Source organism: Oncorhynchus gorbuscha, linkage group LG21 (assembly GCF_021184085.1).
Source record: "Oncorhynchus gorbuscha isolate QuinsamMale2020 ecotype Even-year linkage group LG21, OgorEven_v1.0, whole genome shotgun sequence".
Taxonomy (NCBI): Eukaryota; Metazoa; Chordata; class Actinopteri; order Salmoniformes; family Salmonidae; genus Oncorhynchus; species Oncorhynchus gorbuscha.
The window spans coordinates 20,719,157-20,740,259 of record NC_060193.1 but is presented as its reverse complement, the minus strand read 5'-3'; the positions used below and the strand labels follow the sequence as shown (position 1 = coordinate 20,740,259).

The 21,103-nt window shown below is 44.6% G+C and overlaps 1 protein-coding gene across 1 annotated transcript; it reads left to right on the top strand.

Moving 5' to 3' along the window:
- The first annotated feature begins 8,760 nt into the window (after nucleotides 1–8,760).
- Nucleotides 8,761–10,958, top strand: LOC124007757. Its single transcript, XM_046318495.1, has 5 exons — nucleotides 8,761–8,805; nucleotides 8,945–9,304; nucleotides 9,421–9,771; nucleotides 9,952–10,092; nucleotides 10,453–10,958. Exons 1-5 carry the CDS (start codon nucleotides 8,763–8,765, stop codon nucleotides 10,461–10,463), a joined length of 906 nt encoding a protein of 301 aa, XP_046174451.1. The 5' UTR covers nucleotides 8,761–8,762; the 3' UTR covers nucleotides 10,464–10,958.
- The last annotated feature ends 10,145 nt before the right edge of the window (nucleotides 10,959–21,103 follow it).

Genomic DNA, 21,103 nt, shown 5'->3' with positions numbered 1-21,103 from the left:
CCCCTAAACAGCCTCCTGTGATCAGCATAATTCTAAATTAAGCCCCACCCCTCCTCTGAATTCCACTTTGATCTTGACTGTGTCTGTGTGACCTGGCTATTTTGTACACTTCCGGTTTGCTGTAGAATGCCATTGCAGGGGCCTAGCTTCACCATAATTTTCGCCAAAGTATGAAAGCTGATACTAGGATGTTTTCAGAAGTCTCAAATCCTCAACAATAGTGGCTGAGGTTGACTGACTGGATAAATTTTGTTTTGTAGAAGTGTACCACAAAATATATATTATGATTTTCAAATGTCTGAACTCTTCCTTTTCATGATAATAGTTGTAACATGGAACTCTGTAACCTGCCCTTATACTTGTGTGATATTTCAATAAACATGTTTTTATTTCCTACTTTTAATGACTTGCCTAATTCTTATCACTTATTTGCACCAGGTATCAAATGATCACATCTTATTTTGTCAAAAAGGTGCCAACCTCACTAGAGTTCACTTCATCCTGAAGGCTTGAACTGCCTTCTACAGACATGTAGTGAGAGATGCAATGTTAAAACCCAGTGTACGATATGTCAAAGAGGGCATATGTACCAGTAGTCTCAGCCACCGACCCAAATTATGAAAAAATACAAATCAGTAACTCTGACTTTATAGTATTTTGAGACATATGTACCAGTAGTCTCAGCCACCGACCCAAATTATGAAAAACTACAAATCAGTAACTCTGACTTTATAGTATTTTGAGACATATGTGCCAGTAGTCTGCCACTGACCTAAACGTAAAGAAATACAAACCAAACGCTTTAACTTTATATTATTTTAAGAAGGGGTTGGAACTGAAATTATTTTCCAATCGTTTCGTTCAGAACAAAATCAATATTTATTTAGTTCTGTTACACTGTTCCGAAATTGCAAAATAGAGTTCTGAACTGGATCTAACCAATAAAAAGTAACAGTTTATATCGTCCCCTCTGTTCCATTTGGAACATCAGATATAGTAATTATTTTACACTTAGCTCAACATGAATGAATTACTTCAGTGCAGATAGAGCAGCTTGCTATGGAGCGGGCAAAGTATTTACATGCGTTGGACAGACGAGTTTAGGGCACGGGATGCGACTGAAATTTTGCAAGATGGCGCCAACAGAGAGGGTCGCCTCGCTTCTAGTCCTCAGGAAACTATGCAGTACTTTTTTTTACATTATTACATTGTTAGCCCAGGAAATTTTAAGTGTTATTAAATACAGCCGGGAAGAACTATTGGATATCAGAGCGACATCAACTTACCAACATTACGACCAGGAATATGACTTTCCTGAAGCAGATCCTTTGTTCGCGCCACCACCCAGGGCTTTGGATCTGATTCCAGAGGCCGACCCAAAACAATGTCACAGCAGAAGAGGTAGACGGAGCGACCTCCTGGTCAGATTCCGGATGCGTGCACACACCCACTGCTTCCGGATATACTACTCGCCAATGTGCAGTCTCTAGATAACAAGGTAGATGAAATTAGGGCAAGGGTTGCTTTCCAGAAGACATCAGGGATAATAATACACTCACATGGGATATGTTGTCGAAGTCGGTACAGCCAATGGGATTCTTTATCCGTCTCACCGACAGAAAGAAACATTTCTCTGGGAAGAAGAGGGGTGGGGGTGCATGTTTCATGTGTCACGCCCTGACCGTAGATTGCTTTGCATGTTTCTATTGTTAGTTTGGTCAGGGTGTGATGTGGGTGGGTATTCTATGTTGTATGTCTAGGTGTTGTGTTTCTATGTTTAGGCCTGGTATGGTTCCCGATCAGAGGCAGCTGGTTATTGTTGTCTCTGATTGAGAACCATACTTAGGCAGCCTGTTTTCCCACTATGGGTGTGGGTAGTGGTTTTCTGTTTAGTGTATGTCACCTTACAGAACTGTTTCGTTTCTTTCATTCGCTTTGTTATTTTGTTTTTGTGTTCAGTCGAATAAATTAACATGGACACTTACCACGCTGCATATTGGTCCGATCCTTCCTACTCCTCCTCAGACGACGAAGAGATTTGTTACATCATGATTAACGACTAATGGTGTAATCGTAACAACATACAGGAAATAAAGACCTTTAGTTCACCTGACCTAGAATTCCTCACAATCAAATGCTGACCATATTATCTCCCCAAGATAATTCTCATTGGGTATTGTCACAGCAGTGTATATCCCCCTCAAGCCAATGCCACGACAGCCCTCAAGGAACTTCACTGGACTCCATGCAAACTGGAAACCATATATCCTCAGGCCGCATTTATTGTAGCTGGGGATTTTAACAAAGCAAAATTGAGAACAAGGGTACCTAAATTCTATCAGTATATTGATTGTGGCACTCGTGCGGGCAATACACTAGATCACTGCTACTCTGCGATGCATACAAAGCCCTCCCACGCCCTCCCTTCAGCAAATCTGACCACAACTCCAATTTGCTCCTCCCGTCTCATAGGCAGAAACTCAAACAGGATGTACTCGTGATGAGAACAATTCAATGCTGGTCTGACCAATCAGAATCCACGCTTCAAAATTGTTTTGATCACACGGACCCAGATAGCCTAAGAGAATAATATTGATTTATACAGTGATTCAGTGAGTGAGTTTATAAGGAAGTGCATTGGAGATGTGGTACCCACTGTGACTATTAAAACCGACCTTAACCAGAAACTGTGGATAGATACTGTGGATAGATGGCAGGCATTCGCGTCAAACTGAAAGCAGGAACCTCACATTTAACTATGGAAACATGACTGGGAATATGGCTGAATACAAACAGTGTACTTATTCCCTCCGCAAGGCAGCTTTGCTTCCAACCTATTACAACCTTAATACCTTGAATTACACGTATGCCTATTCCGTTTTACCCCTAGAGCCTGCACAGGTTTTCCTGAGTGTCGCCCCATTGTGACCTCACCAACTTATATATATTTAGCAGAATGCATTATGTAACATATGTTGCATTATGTTACATTACGTGGTGTTTTGTTGTTTGACTATCGATACTTTGAAGTGTCGGAAAAGGGACAAAGTGGAGTCGCAATTCAACGGCTCAGACACGAGACGTATGTGGCAGGGTCTACAGGCAATCACAGAATACAAAAAGAAAACCAGCCACGTCTGCTTTTAGGCAAACTAAACACCTTCTTTGTCTGCTTTGAGGATAATACAGTGCCACCAATGCAACCCGCTACCAAGGACTGCGGGAACCCCCTCTCCTTCTCCGTGACCAATGTGAGTAACACATTTAAACTCGCAAGGCTGCCGGCCCTGACGGCATCCCTAGCCGCGTCCTCAGAGCATGCGCAGACCAGCTGGCTGGTGTGTTTTACGGACTTATTCAATCTCTCCCTATCCCAGTCTGCTGTCCCCACATGCTTCAAGATGGCCACCATTGTTCCTGTACCCAAGAAGGCAAAGGTAACTGAACAAAGTGATTATCACCTCGTAGCACTCACTTCTGTCATCATGAAGTGCTTGAGAGACTAGTCAAGGATCATATCACCTCCACCTTACTGGCCACCCTAGACCCACTTCAATTTGCATACCGCCTCAATAGGTCCACAGACCATCACACTGCACACTGCCCTATCCAATCTGGACAAGAGGAATACCTATGTAAGAATGATGTTCATTGACTGCAGCTCAGCATTCAACACTATAGTACCCTCCAAGTTCATCATTAAGCTTGAGGCCCTGGGTCTCAACTCCGCCTTGAGCAATTGGGTCTTGGACTTCCTGATGGGCCGCCCCCAGGTGGTGAAGGTAGGAAACAACATCTCCACTTCGCTGATCCTCAACACCGGGGCCACACAGGGGTGCATGCAGAGCCCCCTCCTATACTCCCTGTTCACCCATGACTGTGTGCCCATGCACGCCTCCAACTCAAACACGACACAACGGTGGGGCTTGATTACCAAAAATTACGGGACAGCCTACAGGGAGGAGGTAAGGGCACTTGGAGTGTGGTGACAGGATTAAAACCTCTCACTCAACGTCAACAAAACAAAGGAGATGATCGTGGACTTCAGGAAATAGCAGATGGAGCACCCCTATCCACATCGAGTGGAAAAGGTGGAAAGTTTTAAGTTCCTCGGCGTACACATCACAGACAAACTGAAATGGTCCACCCACACGCAACAGCGCCTCTTCAACCTCAGGAGGCTGAAGAAATTTTGCTTGTCACCTAAAACCCGCCTGGTATGGCAACTGTACCGCCCACAACCACAAGGCTCTCCAGAGGGTGGTACAGTCTGCACAACGCATTACCGGGGGCAAACTATCTACCGTCCAGGACACCTACAGTACCCGATGTCACAGGAAGGCCAAATAGATCATCAAGGACAACAACCACCCGAGCCAGTGCCTGTTCACCCCTCTACCATTCAGAAGGCGAGGTCAGTATAGGTGCATCAAAGCTGTGACCAAGAGACTGAAAAACAGCTTCTATCTCAAGACAATAAGACTGTTAAAACAGCCATCACTAACACAGAGGCTGCTGCCTACATGCAGACTTGAAATCATTGACCACTTTAATAAATGGATCACTATTCACTTTAAAAATGCCACTTTAATAATGTTTACAAATCTTGCGTTACTCATCTCATATGTATATATTTTATTTTATACCATCTATTGCATCTTGGCTATGCCACTCTTTCATTGCTCATTCATATATTTGTATATTTTCTTATTCCGTCCCTTTACTTAGATTTGTGTGTATTAGGTAGTTGTTGTGGAGTTGTTAGATTACTTGTTAGATTTTACTGCACTGTCAGAACTAGAAGCACAAGCATGTCGCTACACTCGCAATAACATCTGCTAACCATGTGTATGTGATCAATACAATTTGATTTGATTTGAAAGAGATCGGATGGAGGAGTAGCTTGAACCGCTAGGTATCTTGTTGTTAAATCAGAATTAGGCCCACAGAATTATACCTATGTCATGATTTCCGCCGAAGTTGGCTCCCCTGCCTGTTCGGGCGGTGCTCGGCGGTCGTCGTCACCGTCCTACTAGCCGCTACCGATCCCTTTTTCGTTTGTCTGTTGGTTTTGTCTTATTAGTTTCACCTGTGTGTATTTTAGTTTAATTAGTGTCCTTATACATAGTAGGTTGTCCCGCCCTTGTTTTGTGCGGGATTGTTTTTGTTACTCTGTTGAATGGTGGTTTTCATATGTGTAGTCTCCGGACTATTTGGTCCTGTGTTTGGGCTGGTCTATTGTATGCGCCCTGTATGTTGGCGTGACCGTTTTGTTCCCCGGAGAATACATTTATGATCTACTGAACCCTGCTCTCTGCCTGATTCCACCCACCACTCCTAGTATCCCGTGACAACCTACCACCAACCCACCTTCTTCTATGAAGGAACTTTTAATGTCTTTGTACTTTTGGCTTAATGTTGGACCAAAAACTAGCTTTGATGTGCAGAGCCGCACCAGAATTCAAATAAAAAAGTCTTACATTTTTGTAGTTAAAAAATCCAAACTGAAATGTGATAACTATAATTAATAAAACATATCTCTCCCTAATTTCTGAATCAACCTTGTAACATCAGTAGCAGGCTAGTAGACGAGGCTTTGGAGGGGAGGGGCAGGTAGCCTACACACACAGTGGCAAATATTTTCAGCTGGCAGGCAGATACTGGAAGGCAGTTTGTTGCATTTTTTTCTGAGACTGGAAAAAAAAGTCTCTGAACATAAAATGAAGTTATTAACCAGTTCCCATGCTTTTAAAATAACAGTTCTCGTCTGGAACAGTATAGATCAAGTTATTTCCCGGTTTTGTGCTAGTAATGTGCTAGTAATCTGCCACCAACCCAAATGTAAAGAAATACAAACCAATAGCTCTAACATTATAGTGTTTTAAGACAGAAAGCAAACCATTTTGATAGCATAAGCATTTTTGAGAGAAAAACATAAATGATTAATCAATGAACACAATGTAATGAACACATTAATCAATGTAAGACTTTCTTAATCGCACTTCCTCTACAATCAACCAATGGAGCCAACCTAAAAGTTGTGGAAATAGATCAAGCTAAGGCCAGTGTCAATAGACTAGAGATGGGTTTTGGAGTAAAGTAGGAGATACTGTATCATCGCTATGCATTGCAAATTATGATTAATTGAGATTGCTTAGTTGCTCGTATTGCATTTGAAAAATATTAGCCTGCTAATTCTAATTCAATTGAGAACCATCATCCTTCCTTATGCTGTATGTGGTAATTGATTGTACTGCTCTCCTGAAATCCCTGTGTACAGAATATGCCTTCTTTTCGCATGAATAAATATCTATTTAAACAGCTAATATGAACTAAAATAGAATTTTTCCATCTCTTGGGATTTGTACATAATGTGTGCCTGTATGAATGTTTGTCCAGGGGGCGTCTGCAGAGACAAATTACTGTTACCATGCTAAACCCACCCACGCATCATGTAGTCCCTGAGCTGTTCACAGGTACCTGAACACTTTGATCTACTGAGATCTACTAAGACCAACGTGAATAGACTAGAGATGGGTTTTGGAGTAAAGTAGGAGATACTGTATCATTGCTATGCATTGCAAATTATTATTTATAGAGATTGCTTAGTTGCTTGTGGTGCATTTCAAAAATATTAGCTTGCAATTTTAATTCAATTGAGCATCAGCATCTTGCTTGCTTATGCTTGCTTATGCTGCATGTGTTAATTAATTGAACTGCTATCCTGAAATCCTTATGTTCAGAATGCACCTTCTTTTTGCATTAATTTTGCATTGTTTAATCTATTTAAGCAACTGATATGGAAAAAAACGTATTCCATCTCTTGGGTTTTGTACATAGTTTGCCTGTATGAATGTTTGTCCAGAGGGCTTCTGCAGAGACAACCTACTGTTACCATGCTGAACCCACCCACACATCATGCACTCATTGAGCTGTTCACAGGTATCTGAACACTTTGATTATCTCTTTTGCTTTGTATAGGCCTGGTTGACCTTTCACTCACTATGTGGTTCTAGAAGGATGTCTATGTGGTGTCAGTCAGTTACTCTCTTCAGTTGTTGTTCATGCCCATCACTATTAGAGACACAGATCCACTGACATACTGCATGACATGTAGACTAACACAGTATCTTATCACTTACAAGATCATAGGTTTTATCAAATCTTGAACTGTAATCATTAGTTACCGTGTAGAGTAGAAGGTGTATCCAGACTACAGCCAAGAGCGCTACCTATCCAGTTACAAACACTGGCCCCTACTAAACTCTCAGGTGTTACACTTAATGTTTCTGATAATGATAGTGAAAGTAAGACTGACCAAGTTTATTCACCCAGTGGGTCAAGCAGCTACAAAGACAAAGACATGTTTCCACCAGCACAAGTATTTATACTCCCCTTTAGGTAGAGTCCCTTCCTTTTATCAAACACTACATCTTTGTTGCTAGGCAGGACGTTAAGTGACGTGGGTAATAAACTGTTCCTTCTCCCTTCATGTGACCTGACCTGACCTGACCTCGGCCCATTCTTCCCATTCTTCACTAATCCACAGCTATCCACCCTTATCAGTGACCCCAACCATGTGAATGCCTTTTCAGGCCCCTGGCTCTTATCTACCCTCACTTGACCCCACCCTATACATTCCTCCTACATATAACATATAACACATCAGATCAACAGGTTAGCAGAATTGCTGTACCAAGAGTGGGACTGGATTAGAATATCAAAGCAAAAGAGTACATTATTAGTTTTGACATAGAGTTTGAATTGAGTGAGTGTGTGTTTCTTCCTCATAGCTCCACCGTGACAATGATGGCCAGAAATATACTGGCCTGAAGTTCACTGACAAAAAGAGCACCAAGCCCAGGAGACAGAGGGAACAGAGAGAGGAAGAAACCATCTACTCTGGTGTGTCATGGAGGCAGCATGTGACATGTGAGAGTCATCCAATAGGCATCATTCTAAATTAAGTTCCACTCTGCCACAGAACTCCACATTGATCTTGACTGTTCCAGTGTGACCTGGCAATAATATATATTTCTATCTTGTTTTAGGATGCCATTGCACGGGCCAAGATTTGCCTAATTTAAATGCAAAATCACTCTGATGCAGAACATAATTGTTCAGAAAGTGTGAAAGCTGATACTAGGATGTTTTCAGAAGTCTCAAATCCTCAGAAATAGTGGCTGAGGTTGACTGACTGGATACATTTGTTTTTGTAGAAGTGTACAACACAATGTATATAATGATTTTGAAAATATATGAACTCCTACTTTTAACGATAATGGTTGTAAAATGGACCTCTGTAACCTACCTTAATGCTTATATGATATTTCAATAAAACACCTTTTTGCACCAGGTATCAAGTATTGCATTTTTTTTAAGTTGCCAAACTCACTAGAGTTCACTTCCTCCTGAAACCTTGAACTGCCTTCTACAGTCATGAAGTGAGAGATACAATGTAACCCCCCTGTGTATGTCAAAGAGGACATATGTACCAGTTCAGCCATCGACCCAAATGATGAAAAAATACAAACCAGTAAGTCTGACTGTACATCATTTGAAGGCCTGCTCTAACTATGGTATGCCACAGGACACATGTTACATTGTAGTTTTAATCAGATGTTTTATTCCTGTTCAGACAGCCAATAATATCACTCAGTTCAGTGTTTCCTCCTACTTCATAATGATTACCCAATGAGTGTCATCATATAAAAGGTGCCCCAATGTCAGACCCACACACTGTATAGTGCAGAAAGGAAATGATGATTATATATTGGACAATATTTTTGTTTTACGCCAATTTGGGTAAGTAAGAAATATTCCTATGATTCTTTTTATTTTTCATGTCATAGTCTTTTTGACTATGTAGTCTGAATAATGACAATAATGTATAATTCTGTACTATACCTTTGTCTTTGATTTATTTAGTTTGTTTGCTTCACAGGTTGTGCACTTAACAAGGATGTAATCCAACCAGACCCTGTGATAGTTACACAACTGGGACAAAATGTATCTCTCACTTGCTTTTGTCAATCTAATTTGAGAGTTTCTTGGTTCAAGCAAACTGTTGGACAGAAGCCTCTTCTCATGGCATCATCATTTTATCACACTCAAAACAGTTTTTATTCCAACAACTTTAACAAAGACTTTACTGAGACTAAACGTTTGAGTGTGAAGAGAGGAGTTGACAGCTTCAACCTGACCATCTCCAGGACAGAGTCAAGAGACTCAGCTACATACTACTGTGTTGCTATAGAATGGAGCAAATTCAGATTTGGAGAAGGAACTATTTTAATTGTCAAAGGTAAAATAACTTGCTTTTAAACAAGTTGGTACTGAAGTGTGTTCATATAATGCTAAATTAATTCATATCTCAGGAAAATAGAACGTACACACAATGATCTTACTCACTCTTCTCAGATTCGGGGTCCAACAGCATGTCTGTACTCCAGCAGCCTTTGTCTGAGTCAGTTCAGCCAGGAGACTCTGTGACTCTGAACTGTACAATACACACTGAGACCTGTGCAGGAGAACACAGTATCTATTGGTTCAGACATGGCTCAGGAAAATCCCATCCAGGAATCATTTACAACAATGGAGACAGGAGAGATCAGTGTGAGAAGAGCCCTGAGAATGGGTCTCATACACAGAGCTGTGTCTACAACCTCCCCAAGAGGAACCTCAGCCTCTCTGATGTTGGGACTTACTACTGTGCTGTGGCCTCATGTGGGGAGATACTGTTCGGGAACGGGACCAAGCTGGATATCGAAGGTAAGCTGTGCATAACCAAACTATCACACATTTTCTCTCAAATGGTAGAAAATATCAATATGTATTTCTATTACTTTCAATTCATTTTATATTTCAAATATAACTTCTATAGCTCATTTTTATGCCAAAATCACAGAGGAATAAAGAATAATCTAAAATAATCACGCCTTGTTTTTTAAGTTTCAGACCTGTTGAACGATCAGAGTAATCTTATTTTCCTCAACATTATATCTTGCCTGACAACTACTGTGATTCTGAGTGTGATTGTCAACGTTATTCTCTATGTGAGAATGAAGAGGTCACAATGTGAACACTGTGCAGGTACAGTAAATGTCTTCATACTAATAGTAATAATAGTTATAGATCATAAAGTAGGGTGAAGGCTCGACCTCCTTCTATCACTTCCCTCTCGGGCCTACTTCATTCTGATGCAGAAAATATGACATTCACAGCAGTATGTGTTTTTATCAGTAAACGAGAAAAGTGTTCCAATATATTGAATATTTTGACATTTGGCTTTTAGCAAAGCCACTATGGGAATCCTCATTCCAACACCTCAGACCAACAGGTTAGCTGGATCAGTTCCACTGTATCAAGAGTTTCGTCTGGATAAGCAAAAGAGTACAGCATTAGATTTGACCCAGAGTCTGATTTGTGTGAGTCTGTGTTTCATCCCCACAGCTCCACGGTGACGATGATGGCCTGAACTATGCTGGGCTAAAGTTCAATGACAAGAAGCCCAGGAGACAGAGGAGAGAACAGAGAGAGGAAGAAACCATCTATTCTGGTGTGAGTTATCAAGTCAGGATGTGACAGTCCTCCAATCAGCATAATTTTAAGTTGTGCCCTACTGACCTCCACTTTGAGCTTGCCTGTGTCTGTGTGGCTTGGCTGTTTTGTACTTTCCTCATTTGTTATACAATGTAATAGTCGGGCCAAGCAGAAGAGACTGTCACTGCATTGGCATACTCTCCTAATATCAATGTAGAATCATTCAGATGTGTGAAAGCTGACACTAAGATGGTTTCATAAGTATAACATCATCAGCAATAGTGGCTGAGGTTGACTGACTGGATATATCTGCTTTTGCAAAAAATACTGTATGTTTAATGATTTTGCAAATGTCTGAACCCTTCCTTTTGATGGTAATGGTTGTAACATGGAACTCTGTAAACCGTCTTTATGCTTGTGCGATATTTAAATAAACATGTTTTTATTTCATGCGTTTAATGACTTGCCAAATTCGAAGACATGCAATGTTAGTGTTGATTTTCTATAGGCACTGTACGTGCCTCTAGTCTCTGAAACCAACTCAACTTATGAAAAAATACAAAGCAGTAACTCTGACTTTACACCATTTGAAGATAGATATCACAACTTTTTGAAAGCGTAAGCATTTTAAAGAGAAACTCATCACTGATTCATCAATGAATACAGACTGTATCAAATCAAATCAAATTGATTTATAGACCTTCTTACATCAGTTGATATCTCAAAGTGCTGTACAGAAACCCAGCCTAAAACCCCAAACAGCAAGCAATGCAGGTGTAGAAGCACGGTGGCTAGGAAAAACTCCCTAGAAAGGCCAGAACCTTGGAAGAAACCTAGAGAGGAACCAGGCTATGAGGGGTGACCAGTCCTCTTCTGGCGGTGCCGGGTGGAGATTATAACAGAACATGGCCAAGATGTTCAAATGTTCAATGATGATCAGAAGGGTCAAATAATAATAATCACAGTGGTTGTCGAGGGTGCAACAGGTCAGCACCTCAGGAGTAAATGTCAGTTACATTTTCATAGCCGATCATTCAGAGTATCTCTACCGCTCCTGTTGTCTCTAGAGAGTTGAAAACAGCAGGTCTGGGACAGGTAGCATGTCCGGTGAACAGGTCAGGTTTCCATAGCTGCAGGCAGAACAGTTGAAACTGAAGCAGCAGCACGGCCAGGTGGACTGGGGCAGCAAGGAGTCATCAGGCAAGGTAGTCCTGAGCCATGGTCCTAGGGCTCAGGTCCTCTGAGAGAGAAAAAGAAAGAATTGTAGAGAACATACTTAAATTCACACAGGACACTGGATAAGATAGGATAACTACTCCAGATATAACAGACTGACCCTAGCCCCTCGACACATAAACTATTGCAACATAAATACTAGAGGCTGAGACAGTAGGGGTCGGGTGACACTGTGGCCCTGTCCGACGATACCCCCGGACAGGGCCAAACAGGCAGGATATAACCCCACCCACTTTGCCAAAGCACACAGCCCCCACACCACTAGAGGGATATCTTCAACCACCATCTTACCATCCTGAGACAAGGCCAAGTATAGCCCACAAAGATCTCCGCCACGGCACAACCCAAGGGGGGGCGCCAACCCAGACAGGAAGATCACGTCAGTGACTCAACCCACTCAAGTGACTCACCCCTCCTAGGGACGGCATGGATCACCAGTAAGCCAGTGACTCAGCCCCTGTAATAAGGTTAGAGGCAGAGAATCCCAGTGGAGAGAGGGAAACTGGCCAGGCAGAGAAAGTAAGGGCTGTTCCTTGCTCCAGTGGCTTTCCGTTCACCTTCGCACTCCTGGGACAGACTACACTCAATTATAGGACCTACTGAAGAGATGAGTCTTCAATAAAGACTTAAAAGTTGAGACAGAGTCTGCGTCTCTCACATGAATAGGCAGACAATTCCATAAAAATGGAGCTCTATAGGAGAAAGCCCTGCCTCCACCTGTCTGCTTAGAAATTCTGGGAACAGTTAGGAGGCCTGCGTCTTGTGACCGTAGCATACATGTAGGTATGTAGGCAGGACTAAATTGGAAATATAGGTAGGAGCAAGCCCATGTAATGCTTTGTAGGATAGCAGTAAAACCTTGAAATCAGCCCTTGCCTTAAAACTTCTTATGGCTTGGGGGCAGTATTTAGACATCTGGAAGAGAAGCGTGCCCAAAGTAAACTGCCTGTTACTCAGGCCCAGAAGCTAGGGTATACATATAAATGGTAGATTTTGATAGGAAGCACTCTAAACTTTCTCTAGACCTTCATAGAATGCATTCTGCTTGGGCGGCCTATAATATAACACACCACCAACAAAATCGACTTGGTTTTGGGAAGGCAGATATTCAGCCAGACAAATCTCCAGATCAGCGTTTAAATCTGATCTGACGTTTAAAGCAATGTCTGCGTCACCTTCTTTCAAAATCGAACCGAGAAGCAGACCAGGACAAGGAGAGTAGGAAGAAGGTGAGTCTTTATTTACAAGTGAATGTGAATGGGTAGATATATCCAGGTGGCGTAGCGGGCAGCGGTGGTGAGTTGATGGGAGTAAATAGGTGGATCCAATGGGGTAGCGGAATCCTCCGACGACCAGGCGGGAATGGGGTAAATGATCCGGGTGAGTAACTGAAGACAGAACAAACGGAGGTACGTTTAAGGCAAGCAATACGTAAAAAACAACAAAACAAATTCTATCCAACTTGAGGCTGATACTATGGCACAACATACTGTTCATGGCTAACAATCCAGCAGGGAATGGATGTCAGGTCAGAGCCTTTGAAGGGGAGAGGTGATGATCAGGACAGGTGTGCAGATTACTGATGGGATACAGGTGCGGGTGAACATCGATCTCCCAACAAGCTAATTCGCCCGGCAACCAGACAGGGTGCGTTCCAGGACACCGGAAACACACTCCAGGACAGAAACACAGGCAAAAACAGACTCAGGAAGCAGGATTCGTGACAGTCTGATCTTACAAACGCACATATTCCCCCACCGTTCTGATTCAGATCCTTCCTGACAACAGAGTAATTACCTATCTCAATTTCTGAGTCACAAACAGATGAACTATGTCTCAGTAAAACATAAGACACCCACCTCTGATTTGCAAACCAACAGGCGTATCTCATCGATCTTCGGTAGTAGGCTTCGGACGTTTAAGTGCAAAAAAATGTAAGCCCTTCTTCCCCAAGGCCTCATTGAATTTCCGATCCACTTGTAACTCGCCTCCCACTGCGCTGCCATCTTCCCACTGCCCTGCCTCCGGTGGTCTCTCTGTCGCCATGGAGCACCCCTCCCCAGGTGCCACTCCATCATCCTCACCACCGTGTCCCCCGTCACTCGCCTCTGGTTGTCTCCGCTCCGCTGTGGACCGCCCCCTCCTCCGGTGCACTCTCCACCCTCAGTAGCCCTCTTGTCCCACTCCACCTTCAATGCTCACACACCCCGCGGGTACAGCACACCGACAGCAACAGTAAGCTTCATTGACCCCAAAGCTAGAATCGCTGCATTTGAAATGAATCCACTGCGCGCATTCCAAACATAGCAAAGCTTTGCCGTTACTCTTTATCCACCGTTCGCAAGAGGAGCATGGGTGCATAGGCCGTTTGATGGGGTTCCTGATAAAGTTAGGTCCAGGGCATTGATGGATAACACCCGATAAGAAGTTATTATAAGATCTCCACCATTAAACCTACAGGACAGTAATTTTCCAGGAAGATGGTTGTGCAGCCCTGTCCCTGTACTGTATATAACCTCTCTATTGTTATTTTACTGCTGCTCTTCAATTATTTGTTACTGTTGTTTCTTATTCTTATTTTCTTTTAGGTATTTTTTAAATGTTGTTTTCTTTTTAAACTGCATTGTTGATTAGGGCTTGTTGGTAAGCATTTCACTGTAAGGTCTACAGTGTATTCGGTACAATACAATTTGATTTGATATTTGATATGCTTAATCTGTTGATGCAGAATCATAAAACACGGGACGAGATGTTAAAAACTGTCCATTGTGCCAATAGATGGAATGCACTCGCATGAGATTTGCCGTGATGTTGACAGAGTGGCATGGGAGGTTTATTTCTTAGACTGGGGTAAGATGTCAATTTTTGGGACACATCCTCAGTAGTGTGCCTTCGAATCAGTGGGTGTTTCGGCCTTTAATCACTAAACACCCTCATCAAAGGTGGCCAGCTAAAGGGTGATCAAGCCTTAGCTTGTGTCCCATGCCCAATTAAGATGTCCCACAGGACTGTGCAAGGCAGGGCGTCCTCTTCTCTGAGCCAGCCATACAGCTGACCGCATACCTCATATGCCCTCCTCAAGTTGGAGGGATCTGAATTGAGTTCTCAGGTGGGGGTGAGGGGTCATGAAGTTATAGCCCAGCAAGGGTCCTTCCGTTTGATCCAGATCCACTGGCTACCTCTTTCAGCTGCTTGAGAAACTGCTCTGACGGTCTGCCGCAGAGCCTGTCCATGGATTCCAAGTTCTTTCAGCAACCTGATGATGGAAGAAGCCACGAATCCTCTGCATCCCACTTCAACTGGCCAGACTTTTGCATTCCAGCCACGCTGAGTTGCGTCTGCTGCCAACTCTGTGTAACGCAGTTTCTTACGTTCGTAGGCCTCTTCAACAGAGTTTTCCCACGGGACTGTGAGCTCTATGATGTACACAGCCTTTCGTGAAGGGGACCAGAGTACCATGTCTGGCCTAAGGTTGGTAGAAGCAATCTCAGGTGGAAAAATGAGTTGCTGGCCAATATCGACAAGCATCTTCCAGTCCCGGGCCATAGCTAGGTGTCCAGTTTCTGGCTTTGTAGGAAGATACTTGGGCCTTTTCTGTCCCTCCCGGATGAATGTTGTTGTTTTGACGGGATTGCTTGTTTTTGGAGGTAATGAATTGGTTGCACTCCTCTTGGTCTCAAGTGCTGCAGCCAGGCTCTTGAGGACCTGATTGTGCCTCCAGGTGTAGCGGCCTTGTGAGAGGCTGGTCTTGCAACCTGTCATTATATGCCTGAGAGTCGCTGGAGCTGGGCAGAGGGGGCAGGTCGAGTCCTCGCCATACCATTGATGTAGATTTTTGGTGATGGAAGCACATCATAAACAGCTCTTATGATGAAGCTGATGTTGCTTGCCTCCATTTGCCAAAGCTCACTCCAGTTGATCTTTCTCCTCTCCAGGCCTTCCCACCGCGTCCATTGCCCTTGTTTAGCAAGAGAGACAGCCTTTGCACTTCTTGCAGTCTCCTCCTGTCTTCGCACCTCCTCGACCACCAGCTTCCTGCGTTCAGATGTTGTTGCCTTATGGAACGTTGGTTTGCTTGCTGCCAGGCCAAAGCCTCCTCTTCCATGCTGGATATTCCCCACAATGTCTTGGTGTCTCAGGGCTGATGTTGCTTGCTGCACAGCATTGGATGATGTCCATTTCCGTCCAGTTTGTAGGGGAGGTGCAGCCTTGCTAATGGTCTGGTCTTTGGAGTCCTTCAATGTCATCTGAAGTCTTACTTTAGAGCACTTGTACTCCTCCGTTAGACTTGTAAGAGGTAGTTCAAGGACCCCTTTGCCATAGAGGCCGATGTTACTCAGGCATCGTGGGACACCCAGCCATTTCTTCACGTATGAGGTAATGGTTCGCTCCATCTTCTCCACTGTTGTTATTGGGACCTCATAGACGGTGAGTGGCCACATTACCCGGGGGAGAAGTCCAAACTGTAGGCACCAGAGCTTGAGCCTCCCAGGCAGTAGGGTCTTGTTGATGTTCTCAAGACCGTCGGCGATGTCCTGCCTTACTTGCTGCACTTGATCTTTATCCCGGAGGCTTTCGTTGTACCATCTACCCAGGCTCTTGATGGGTTGCTCAGACACCGTTGGTATCGGGTCATCTCCAATGCAGAACCTCACATCTTTAAGCTGTCCCTTGACTATGGAGATGCTTTGAGATTTGCTTGGCTTGATTTTCATCCGTGCCCACTTGATGTTATCCTGCAGTTTTGCAAGTAGCCGCCTGGTGCATGCTGCAGTGGTGGTCAGTGTAGTCATGTCATCCATGTATGCTCGGATAGGTGGGAGGCGGAGCCCTTCCTTAGTTCTCTCACCACCGACCACCCATCTCGATGCCCTGATGATGACTTCCATGGCCATAGTGAAGGCCAGAGGAGAAATTGTACAGCCTGCCATTATGCCTACTTCCAAGCGCTGCCATGTTGTTGTGAAGTCAGGTGTTGTGAAACACAATTGCAGGTCTTGGAAATAGGCCTTTACCAGTGTAGTGATGGGTTCTGGTACGTGGAAAATGTTGAAGGATTCCCAGAGGGAGTTCATGGGGAACTGAGCCAAAGGCATTGGCCAAGTCGAGGAAGATGACATAGAGGTCTCTCTTGTCCTTCTTAGCTGTTTGGATCTGGTGCCAAATCATACTAGTATGTTCAGGCAACCAGAGAAACCAGGAATGCCTGCTTTCTGTACAGATGTATCAATGTACTTGTTCCTTTCCAGATAAGTGGACAGCCTCTGTGCTATTATACTGAAAAGATCTTCCCTTCGACGTTGAGAAGGGAGATTGGCGGAATTGACTGATGTCTGTCGCATCCTTCTCTTTCGGGATTAGCACACCACCAGCCCTTCGCCATGCCTTTGGTATTATTTCCTTCTGCCACACTATCCTCATGAGCCTCCAAAGAAAGCGTAGAACATCCGGGCGTTCTTGTAGAGCTTGTATGGTACTCCATTAGGCCCAGGAGCCGAGGCCGCTCTTGCTCTTCGGACAACGTTCTCTACTTCCCTCCATTTTGGAGGGTCAGTGTCAGATTGAATTCTGGTGGTTGAATAGGTGGGATGTCATGTGGGATGATTATCTGCTCATGCCTTTTCATGTCCTGGTGGACCTTTTCCAGATGTTCTTCCAGTTCAGGCTTTGTAGTTTTTAGGATTCCGCACTTTTCCTTTGCGAAGAGATCTTTGACAAACTTAAAGGGGTTTTATAGAACCGTGTTCTTGAGTGTTCCTTTTTCCTACGAAGTTTCCTTAAGTTTTCTGCTCTTCGCAAGGTTGCCAGCCGACATTTAATGTCTGCTTGGAGTAGCATGAGACCTTCTCTCTCTGCATCAGAGGCCTTCTTCCACTGCTTCCTCAGCTGCCTTCTCTCTCTGACAAGTATCTCGATCTCCTGCTGTCTCCTAGATTTGGCTGGCGCGGAGGTGTCTTGCCACTTCTCCTTTCGTTTACGCCAAAGCGCTCTTCTCCGTAGTGGTAGATAATGTCTCCCATCCTTTCAAGCTTTTTCTCTGCTTTTCCTACCTGTTGTTCCAAGATTTTTGTCAGGTCGTTGTTGATTGTTTCCCACTCTCTCTTTTCAACGGCTTTGGGCCACTTCACACTCGGTCTGTGCCCTTTGATCTTTTCCTCTTTTAGAGGTCTCTGTGGTTGGGTGAGTTCATCCACCGGCATTTCTGTGCTTGTGTTATCCTCCTCAGTTACAGGGGTGCTGATGCTCTGCGAACTTTGGTTTGCGTCCCGTCGCTGTGCTTCATTCGACTGATTTGACTGGCTGCTTCGTAAGAAGTACTGGTCAATGCGAGGTCCCTGTCTCTGCTTCTCTAACAAGCACCTTTTCCTCCTTGATGGATCCTTAACCCCCTTGCCGATGTTACTCTCTCCCAACCACAGCTGCACACCTGAAGTGTGTGTCCTGCTGCTGTTATGGTTGTCTCATGTGCTGTGTTCCTACTCGTAGTCGTTTCCGTTCCTGGGTCCGTAACCGTGTGATCAGTCGTTGAGCCATCTTGCGCCCCAGCTCTCGCAGGCTCTAGGGTATGTTCCTTTGTTGACTTTCAGTAGCACTTAGTGGGTGTCTCCAACATACTGAAACAGCGTCGGAGACTGCCAACATGGGTAGCTAACCCATGACAGCCCCAGTGGGGTCTATTCCCTCCGGTCAGCTGTCTCTCCAAGCTGTCACACAGACTTTCCTATGTTGTCAGCTGTCCTTTCACAGCAGTCACTGGACTGGTCCAGATAATCAGAATCATAAAACACGGGACGAGATGTTAAAAACTGTCCATTGTGCCAATAGATGGAATGCACTCGCATGAGATTTGCCGTGATGTTGACAGAGTGGCATGGGAGGTTTATTTCTTAGACTGGGGTAAGATGTCAATTTTTGGGACACATCCTCAGTAGTGTGCCTTCGAATCAGTGGGTGTTTCGGCCTTTAATCACTAAACACCCTCATCAAAGGTGGCCAGCTAAAGGGTGATCAAGCCTTAGCTTGTGTCCCATGCCCAATTAAGATGTCCCACAGGACTGTGCAAGGCAGGGGCGTCCTCTTCTCTGAGCCAGCCATACAGCTGACCGCATACCTCATATGCCCTCCTCAAGTTGGAGGGATCTGAATTGAGTTCTCAGGTGGGGGTGAGGGGTCATGAAGTTATAGCCCAGCAAGGGTCCTTCCGTTTGATCCAGATCCACTGGCTACCTCTTTCAGCTGCTTGAGAAACTGCTCTGACGGTCTGCCGCAGAGCCTGTCCATGGATTCCAAGTTCTTTCAGCAACCTGATGATGGAAGAAGCCACGAATCCTCTGCATCCCACTTCAACTGGCCAGACTTTTGCATTCCAGCCACGCTGAGTTGCGTCTGCTGCCAACTCTGTGTAACGCAGTTTCTTACGTTCGTAGGCCTCTTCAACAGAGTTTTCCCACGGGACTGTGAGCTCTATGATGTACACAGCCTTTCGTGAAGGGGACCAGAGTACCATGTCTGGCCTAAGGTTGGTAGAAGCAATCTCAGGTGGAAAAATGAGTTGCTGGCCAATATCGACAAGCATCTTCCAGTCCCGGGCCATAGCTAGGTGTCCAGTTTCTGGCTTTGTAGGAAGATACTTGGGCCTTTTCTGTCCCTCCCGGATGAATGTTGTTGTTTTGACGGATTGCTTGTTTTTGGAGGTAATGAATTGGTTGCACTCCTCTTGGTCTCAAGTGCTGCAGCCAGGCTCTTGAGGACCTGATTGTGCCTCCAGGTGTAGCGGCCTTGTGAGAGGCTGGTCTTGCAACCTGTCATTATATGCCTGAGAGTCGCTGGAGCTGGGCAGAGGGGGCAGGTCGAGTCCTCGCCATACCATTGATGTATATTTTTTGGTGATGGAAGCACATCATAAACAGCTCTTATGATGAAGCTGATGTTGCTTGCCTCCATTTGCCAAAGCTCACTCCAGTTGATCTTTCTCCTCTCCAGGCCTTCCCACCGCGTCCATTGCCCTTGTTTAGCAAGAGAGACAGCCTTTGCACTTCTTGCAGTCTCCTCCTGTCTTCGCACCTCCTCGACCACCAGCTTCCTGCGTTCAGATGTTGTTGCCTTATGGAACGTTGGTTTGCTTGCTGCCAGGCCAAAGCCTCCTCTTCCATGCTGGATATTCCCCACAATGTCTTGGTGTCTCAGGGCTGATGTTGCTTGCTGCACAGCATTGGATGATGTCCATTTCCGTCCAGTTTGTAGGGGAGGTGCAGCCTTGCTAATGGTCTGGTCTTTGGAGTCCTTCAATGTCATCTGAAGTCTTACTTTAGAGCACTTGTACTCCTCCGTTAGACTTGTAAGAGGTAGTTCAAGGACCCCTTTGCCATAGAGGCCGATGTTACTCAGGCATCGTGGGACACCCAGCCATTTCTTCACGTATGAGGTAATGGTTCGCTCCATCTTCTCCACTGTTGTTATTGGGACCTCATAGACGGTGAGTGGCCACATTACCCGGGGAGAAGTCCAAACTGTAGGCACCAGAGCTTGAGCCTCCCAGGCAGTAGGGTCTTGTTGATGTTCTCAAGACCGTCGGCGATGTCCTGCCTTACTTGCTGCACTTGATCTTTATCCCGGAGGCTTTCGTTGTACCATCTACCCAGGCTCTTGATGGGTTGCTCAGACACCGTTGGTATCGGGTCATCTCCAATGCAGAACCTCACATCTTTAAGCTGTCCCTTGACTATGGAGATGCTTGAGATTTGCTTGGCTTGATTTTCATCCGTGCCCACTTGATGTTATCCTGCAGTTTTGCAAGTAGCCGCCTGGTGCATGCTGCAGTGGTGGTCAGTGTAGTCATGTCATCCATGTATGCTCGGATAGGTGGGAGACGGAGCCCTTCCTTAGTTCTCTCACCACCGACCACCCATCTCGATGCCCTGATGATGACTTCCATGGCCATAGTGAAGGCCAGAGGAGAAATTGTACAGCCTGCCATTATGCCTACTTCCAAGCGCTGCCATGTTGTTGTGAAGTCAGGTGTTGTGAAACACAATTGCAGGTCTTGGAAATAGGCCTTTACCAGTGTAGTGATGGGTTCTGGTACGTGGAAAATGTTGAAGGATTCCCAGAGGAGTTCATGGGGAACTGAGCCAAAGGCATTGGCCAAGTCGAGGAAGATGACATAGAGGTCTCTCTTGTCCTTCTTAGCTGTTTGGATCTGGTGCCAAATCATACTAGTATGTTCCAGGCAACCAGAGAAACCAGGAATGCCTGCTTTCTGTACAGATGTATCAATGTACTTGTTCCTTTCCAGATAAGTGGACAGCCTCTGTGCTATTATACT